The 8,424-nt window shown below is 43.4% G+C and overlaps 1 protein-coding gene across 1 annotated transcript; it reads right to left on the bottom strand.

Annotated features, from left to right (window-relative positions):
* Positions 1–4,715: 4,715 nt before the first annotated feature.
* On the bottom strand, positions 4,716–8,382 carry LOC117737410 (transmembrane protein 182-like). Its single transcript, XM_034543361.1, has 5 exons — positions 8,215–8,382; positions 6,982–7,105; positions 6,593–6,691; positions 5,285–5,422; positions 4,716–4,936 (listed from the first exon to the last, which is right to left on the bottom strand). The coding sequence occupies exons 1-5, from the start codon at positions 8,380–8,382 to the stop codon at positions 4,716–4,718; spliced, it is 750 nt and encodes a 249-aa protein (XP_034399252.1).
* Between the last annotated feature and the right edge of the window lie 42 nt (positions 8,383–8,424).

Genomic DNA, 8,424 nt, shown 5'->3' with positions numbered 1-8,424 from the left:
TGTCTCTTTGTAGTCATCTTGTGTCTCCTTGCAGGTGTTTTTGTTTATTTGTAGTCATTGTCAGTCTCTTTGTGTCTAGTTGTAGTTTGTGTCCCTCCCTAGTCATTGTTTGTCTCTTTGTTTAGTGTTGTTATTACTCCTTTTGTTCACTTTGTGTCTATTTGTGGTTGTTTTGTTTTGTTGTGGTCAATTTTGAGTCTCCTGCCACCCAGGACTGTCAGCCATACAGTGAATAGGATGGTCCCAAACTGGGCTTGTGAGTTTGGATTGTCAGTGACAAGCACACCACTGGCATTTCATTTACCACTACTGGCCTATTGGTGACTATAGACTTTGAATTAGCTGCTGCTATTCGCTATCAGTAGTCTTAGTAGTCTTGTTCACCTGTTTTCCCCTGTTACACTTCCACTGACACTACAACTCCTTTTAGTGTTTACAACTAACCGACACTACAACTAATTTTAGTGTTTACAACTCAACCAACACTACAACTCCTTTTAGTGTTTACAACTCAACCAACACTACAACTCCTTTTAGTGTTTACAACTCAACCGACACTACAACTAATTTTAGTGTTTACAACTAACCGACACTACAACTCCTTTTAGTGTTTACAACTAACCGACACTACAACTAATTTTAGTGGTTACAACTCAACCGACACTACAACTAATTTTAGTGTTTACAACTAACCGAAACTCAGAACAACAAGAATCAAGCAAGTACAATTTCTTCAATAAAGTTAAACTACAAAGTGCTATCAGTAAGAGACATTTAAGTGCTACTAAAGTGCTACTACGGCTCTACCTTCCCTATTCAAGGTATAGCCGAAAAAGATGTGTTTTTAGTTTGCGACGGAAGATGTAGAGACTTTCTGCTGTCCTGATGTCAATGGGGAGCTCGTTCCACCAATGAGGAGCCAGCACAGCAAACAGTTGTGACTTTGTTGAGTGGTTAGCTCGAAGTGAAGGAGCTACAAGCTGATTGGCAGAAGCCGAGTGAAGTGAACAAGCTGGGGTGTACGGTTTGACCATGTCCTGGATGTAGACCGGACCCGATCTGTTCGCAGCACGGTACGCAAGAACCAATGTTTTGAAGCGGATGCGGGCAGCCACCGGTAACCAGTGAAGGTCGCGGAGGAGCGGCCTTCACTAAACTCCTTTTAGTGTTTTCAACTAAAACTCCTTTTAGTGTTTTCAACTAACCGACACTACAACTCCTTTTAGTGTTTTCAGCTCAAACAACACTTTTTTATTTTTTTTTATTTAAACCTTTATTTAACCAGGTGAGTCCCATTGAGATTAAAAATCTCTTTTTCGAGGGTGACCTGGACAAGACAGGCAGCAGCATAAGAAACAGATAGTTACAAACAAAAAAACACAGAACAAGACAAGTTAAAAGAAACTAAAAGTTAAGAGACATAACAGAGTTAATTTAAGAAACATTGACATTTTTGGGAACCTGCCTCCATTTCTTTCATTTTATATTTAAAACCAGTAAGTGATATCAGATCTTTGAGTTTTAACTCATTCTGCAATATATTCCATGATGAGGGTGCAGAGTACACAAAAGCTTTTTTCCCTGTTTCTGTTCTGGTTTTTGGGACAATGAGCATCAGGAAGTCCTGCGAACACAAGGAGTATTGTCCCACACTTTTCTTCCTGATGAGGACACACAGGTAGTTTGGCAGCAGACCAAGGATTGCCTTATACATGAAGGTGTACCAATGACAGCGCCTACGGGTGGCAAAAGCAGGCCATCCTACCCGTGAGTATAACTCACAGTGGTGAGTCAGAGCTTTGCAGTTGGTAATGAACCGCAGTGAAGCATGGTAAGCCGTGTCCACCATATGAAGGCAGTTAGCAGAGGCATGCATGTAAAGAAGATCACCATAGTCCAACACAGGTAAAAAAGTAGCAGCAAGCTTTTTTACATTAGTTGAAAAGCACAGCTTATTTCGAAAATAAAAACCCAGTTTTAACCTCAACTTTTTCACCAGGTAGTGCACATGTGGCTTAAAAGTGAGGGAGTCATCAATCAAAATACCCAGATATTTATAAGAGTCAACCACCTCTATTTCACCTCCTTCAAGAGTGACCACCGAAGGGATATATTCTGTGGCCGACTCCGACATTTTGAAAACAGCATAAGTTTTGTCTTATCTGTATTTAAAACAAGTTTCAGTTGAAATAGAGTATTTTGAACAACATTTAAAGCTTTTTGCAAAAGATCAATTGCCTGCACAAGAGTTGGAGCACAGCAATATATCACCGTGTCATCAGCATAAAAGTGACAGTTTGCTTCCACCACATTTTGGTCCAGATTATTTATATACACACTAAATAAAAGTGGACCTAATACAGAGCCTTGTGGCACACCTTTACAGATGGTTGCAATATCAGATGATAGACCCTCATACTTAATACACTGAGACCTATTCTCCAGGTAGCTTGTGAACCAAGCAACTGTTTGTTCAGAGAGCCCTGAGCTGAGGAGCCTCAGCCTTAAAACATCATGGTCAACGGTGTCAAATGCCTTTGACAGATCAATAAACAGTGACGCACAATGTTGCTTCTTGTCAAGAGCAACAATAATGTCATTTACCACTTTCAGTGCAGCTGTAGTAGTGCTATGTTTCTTCCTAAAGCCTGACTGACAGGTTGATAAAATGGCATTAGTGTATAAGAACTCCTTCAGTTGTTTGCTCACAAGAGCTTCAAGGATTTTAGCAAGTACAGATAAATTTGATATTGGCCTATAGTTATTTTAAATCGTTGGGTCTCCACCTTTAAACAGTGGGAGAACAAAAGCAGATTTCCATATTCTTTTTTGTAATCACAAAAACGTGTTTTTCTCTTTTAGCAGGCTTTAACCATTGAGATGGAGGTTTGGAGACACTTCTGTAGCCACCTCAAAACAACAGAGGGACTTTTTGGGGGGCGTTCAGAGAATTGAGCAATATGAAAAGCAGTGATGTGATCTTTCCATAAACGATGTTCTGGTTAGAGTAATCCAGATCTTGCTGTCAACAGATAGGGACATACTTTAATACTTCAAATGAAATGTTTGCAGCGAGGTCTGTGGATAAGTAAGCGAGGCATTGGAGGACATGTTGCTGTTGAGATTATAAATGTCATTTAAATGAACCACAAACCTTATTTCATTTCCCTCCATTGTTTTGAGATGGTAGAGATATCAGAGACAGAGAGAGAGAAAATGATCCCTCTCCGTGCAGTTTTCCCCTCTATCTTTAAATGTATACAGATTATTCTCTCAATCAACTTGCAATCAGGAGTGGAGTGTTTTTTCTTGTGGTTGAAATGCTATTCGATTACCACTGAACTCAAATACTACAATCCCCAGCATAAAAGATGAGCTGAGATGTTATTCTTTTAGAGATATATAGACATTTATTCATCATTTTGTTTACTGAAACACACGCTATGAAACAAACACAAAAAGATTAAGCACAGTATCATGAAAGCTTGATTGAGATTAAAACTGTTCAAAAGTTTCAAAGCCAAGCAAGGCAGCAATCAAGCAGTTTGCAGACACAAAATATTCTATATAGCATATATCTGTCATGTTTATCATTAATAAGAAATAGGAAAAACACGTTAACTTATCAATAAACAATCATGTAAAATAACACAATGTACCAAAACCAGTCCTCTGACATCACAGGTAGACCTTTAGCATTTGGTGGCTATGTTGCTATAGTATAGCATCACACTCTGAAGTACACGGTCTCTAACCAGGTTAGATCTATTTCAATAATTAACCCGGGTTTGATCACAGTGCGTGAGTGATTTAAAGTGTGTTTCTGTGTGTTTGATCAGTGAGGCCTTTGAAGCACACATAGCCCCCCACCCCCCGTCTAATTCTGTAGCAGTTACGGTCCAATGACAAGTCTGCGCTTCCCATTTGAGGGTGTCTGTGTCAATAGATGATCGTACCGATGTCATAAAGTCTGTGAGAACATGTCTGCTGGGACAGAGAAACAGAACAGAGCGAGCATCAGGATTTCAATGAGGGACTGAAATGAGACTGGGTTGAAGGAGGCAGGTGGCTGGCCTGCTGTACACCAACCAAAACCCACAAACAGCTGTTCATTTCTCAAAGCCCCCTTGTGCCCCCCTACAAGCACCAATTCTCTCTCTGGTCCCCCCTGTATGCATCCCTCTCCCTCTCCACCCCCACCCAAAGCCATCGTTTCTGTCTCCAGTCCATCCAGCCATTCTTCCCTCCCACCTCACTCCGCTCCAGCTCGCCTACTTTGATCAGGTGCCAAAATCAGGACAGGGGACACAGCTGGTTCCCTCACACAGCTCTACGGACTCACAATGTGTGGCGTTAACAACAACAACAAAAAACATAAATCTCTTGAATGGCAGTGGTATTGTAAAAATCAAAATAAATTGTAAATAAATCATGAATTGCTCTTTAATGCCAGTATTACACACACTTATCACACACTTGTGATAATATAATGATATAGCAATTAGTGACTTTTGTGGAAATGAAGCAAAGCAAGTGACAAACAGAACATCAGTGTCTCTGACTGCATGCTACTTCACATCCAAAAGGCGGTGCTTTAAGGATTGTGTCGTTCCAGACAGTATTTACATGCCACAAGTGTGCTGCTGAGATCCCAGTGCGGGACATAACAAAAAAAAAGGTCAGTCCTCTCTTGCCCTACGAGCCAGATGGCAAGATCACTTGCTGGCACGCAGCGCGCGGCCCACCAGCATGAAGACCATCCCAGAGACGAGCTCCAGAGGCACGCCGGCAGCCGCCACCATGAACGACAGGCCGTAGAGCACGGACACCTGCGCCTGGGGACACGCCTCTCCTCGCTCCTGCAGGACGTAGCGCTCCACATCCATCACCTCCATCCACAGCACGAAGAGCAGCAGCACGAACAGGAACAGGCAGGCTGAGGGGCGAAGGGGGAGGGGGGGATATGAGGAGTGACAGGGAGACACAGATAGAGGCTATCACTGCTGCTGAGTAACACCAGAGGAACGCAGCGCAGACTCATCTCCTGCTGCTCCCACGGCAGCCGCGTTTAAACCTGCTGCTGTGAGAGCGACGCCGCTGCCGAGTGACATGTGCTGCCCCGTGTGTGTCGGGTTCGCCATGTGACAGGTATGGGCAGCTGACAGCAGCAATGGCTGACAGCATGTGTCTGTGCGTTCAGCTACTCCCCCGAGGGCCCGTTGCACGCTGCAGATGAATACCACGGTCATAAGCACCACGCATGCACACAGAGTGTATATTTTACCAGCAGCGATGAGGAACGCGCCGCCCAGCGTGTGCAGTTTGTGGCTGCTGAAGGGGACGCCGCAGACCAGGAGGAAGCCTCCAGTTAGAGCGGCGACCAGGCCGAGGACGATCAGCACGGTCCAGAAACCCCGAAACACTGCGAGCCAAACAAACAGGTCGCCGCCGGAGCAGTTATAGTTTGACATGTTGAGAAACAGCCTAAAGAGTTCAGATTGGTAGCCTCCCTCTCATGTTGGTCCATTAAATACCACAGGAAACTACTGTCATATTGCATAACGACTGGAAGCATTGGGAAACAGCTGAATCAGAAGCCTGCAAAGCTCAATAACTAACACATTATATCTAATTTGTTGAATGCAGAGGTGTAAAAGCAGCAATTTGTGGTTTCCATGGGAGACATATGCCGGACTATTTCTTGGCTCGGAGCGGTGACTTCTTTCAAATCAAACACAATGTAATTCGTGTGTTAATTGGTGAGATTTGGAGATGCTGGGAGGATGATTCTGTCACCTGTGGACACAGAGGGGCTCTGTGCTCGCTAAGGTTGTAGCTTCATATTTATATATATGAGAGTTGTGTCAGTCTCATTATCTAACTCTTGAAAAGAAAGTGGATACTGTAAGTGCACTCCCCAAGATCTCAAACTATTCCTTCAAAAACACACGCAGTATTTACTTTGAATAATTAATGACTACTTTTAGGCCAATACATGAATACATTCTTAATTATTTCTCCACCAGATTCATATTTTTGGCAACGTAGAGACTTTGATTTGGGAATGTGAGTGTGTGTGTGTCAATGTGTGTGTGTGGGGGGTTCTCATCGGGAGACTTTGACCCCATGACCTCAGTATTTCAAAATATAGCTATGACCTTGATTTGTATAATAAATAATAAATATGAATTCCCCAGTCTTATATATGCTCTTTGAAGCCACAACTAAACAGTGTCTCACTGTTACTGCTTATTCTCACTGTAAACTGTACAGTAGACATTTGGAGTTAAGCCAACACCTGAGAAGCTTCACGTCTGTGGCAATACGAGAGGAATAAAACACATTTTTTCTAAAAGATATGACTGATTGGATATGATATGATTGGTGTTTTATGATAGCGAGTGCTGTCAAACTGGAAGTTCGTCCAACATCTGTAATGAACTTGATTAAGATGACTGAGGAGTCCATCGTATCCCTTTCATATACTCATCAAACCATTCAGTGTATTGAAGCCCCTTTTCTTCCCTCTAGCTGCACAGCTTGCTTCCTTTAGTTCGCCACCTGATTGTAAAGACGTGAGAGGGTGCACTACCTGCTGTAGCATCATAACTCGGATGAGGCACCGGTCCAAGTGCCACAGGCAGAGGGAAGAGGTAACCATGGATGCACAGCTTGGATTCTGGCTGGTTTGCTACATGAAAAAGAAAAAAAAGGTGAAGAGAAAAAGTCTTCTGAGGAAGAAGAACAAACAATGCAGAGAAATGTAGAGAAAAGCCCCAAAAACAGCCCACAAACCGAATTAAACGCCGACACATTCTTCGTGCTCTCGTCCTGAATATATTTGATCTCAAATATCCAAATTATAGACATTTGTCTTTCCTGCACTTGTTAGCATGCCAAGCAGCCCGCACTGCTAAGTATGAGACATGCATTGGACACACGCCAACAAAAACCTTGTGCCGCCTTCGAAGGCCTACATACTGAAGAGAGTGGCCAGCGTTGCGTGCGCTGTGGGCTCCACCTGAAACCCACATCGCCAGAAGAAACCCTCGTGGAGCAGAGAGAGAGGCGGAGGAGAAGCCGAGACCAATTCCACAAGCTGGATCTGAGAGAGAGAGGGAGAGAGAGAGAGAGAGAGAGAGAGATGGGACACCTTAACGTCTGAAGATGGATGGACCTTAATGTCTGTCAGCTTTGTCGACGCCGCTCCGTGTGACGCGGTGCTTCAGCGGGCGCCGCGACATCAAACGTGGTTCTGATTACGGCCTGCTCGTCCGTGAGGAGGGGGAAGTCATGAAACACGCATGAGCGATACTCTCCATTTGCTTGTCAGAAACGTGATTGATGGTGCCGAATAACAGACTTTAATCATCCTCTTCTATTGAAAATAAAAGGACTGTTGTGCTGTGGGAGAGGGCTTCACCGGGGGATCAGCTGGTGTAAATATAGCCCTTATTTTGCATCCTGTGAACTCTCTCACAAATGTGGCATGGAAGAATAAACTGGGGCACTTTACGCACGAGGATCAGCTGACCTGTGCCGTACTACTGCCTGTGAAGAACTCGGATGATGTCATCAATCTAATGACAATCCCATCAGCCTCAGCTGTACTTTGTGTTTTGTGCTCATTGGCAAATGCTACGAGGCTAAAAACACTAAATTCATATGTACCTTCTTAACCTCAGTGCGTTAGTCTTTTCCTTGTATGTTAGAATGCCAATATAGCATTTAACTGAACGCCCCGATGAGCCCGAGTAAAGCATTATGGAGCAGTATAGCTATAAGTGCCTGCATTACAAAATGATGCTTGAAAACATGGGTGTTCACCAGCCATAAATAAAAAGTTTATTTTGGATGCATTATTGGAAACACTAGCTGGACTCATATTAAAAGTCACTTACGTCAAATTAAAAGTGACTGCTTTAATCTCTACTGCATTGATTTGGTCCTTTCTCTCATGAATCTGTTGCTGTTTTGAGTCCTCCAACTTTATTATTTATTACATTATTTCTGCACCTCTTTAAATATCCAATACTGACATTGCGTGTGCACAGCATCTGAACAGATTCCACATTGGTCTTTTTGTGGTTCTCACATGTGATGTTGTGACTATTATTAAATGCATTTGTTGAGTTGGACGTCACTGGCCGATTCGGTTTGCATTCCCTGCATGGTTTTGAATATACAATATGTGCACACGTGCATCTGTCCTACCTCAGTCCCATTGGCATCTTTTGTCAGCGTTGATTGTGTCGGCCATGTATACGGTCCACAGTTGTCACTGGCCACCAGCCAGTAGTCCGTACCAAAGGCGAGGAAGAAACACAGAGTCCCTACTAGCCCAAATATCCCCCCAGCCAAGGTCGCAGCTCCCACCCTCATAACTCCGGCCTAAAAGCGCCTTCACTGTGCTCGTTCCCCTCA

This window comes from Cyclopterus lumpus, chromosome 10 (assembly GCF_009769545.1).
Source record: "Cyclopterus lumpus isolate fCycLum1 chromosome 10, fCycLum1.pri, whole genome shotgun sequence".
Taxonomy (NCBI): domain Eukaryota; kingdom Metazoa; phylum Chordata; class Actinopteri; order Perciformes; family Cyclopteridae; genus Cyclopterus; species Cyclopterus lumpus.
Note: the sequence above shows the minus strand (reverse complement) of the source record. Positions and strands in the feature narration are given on the sequence as shown.

What these genes read in the sequence shown, in the direction of transcription:
- LOC117737410 (XM_034543361.1), bottom strand. Translation starts at nt 8,382, where the DNA reads ATGAGGGTGGGAGCTGCGACCTTGGCTGGGGGGATATTTGGGCTAGTA. An exon ending in AAGATGCCAATGGGACTGAG is followed by an intron (nt 7,106 to 8,214) that starts GTAGGACAGATG and finishes TCTCTCTCTCAG; the next exon opens with ATCCAGCTTGTGGAATTGGT. An exon ending in AACGCTGGCCACTCTCTTCA is followed by an intron (nt 6,692 to 6,981) that starts GTATGTAGGCCT and finishes TTTTTCATGTAG; the next exon opens with CAAACCAGCCAGAATCCAAG.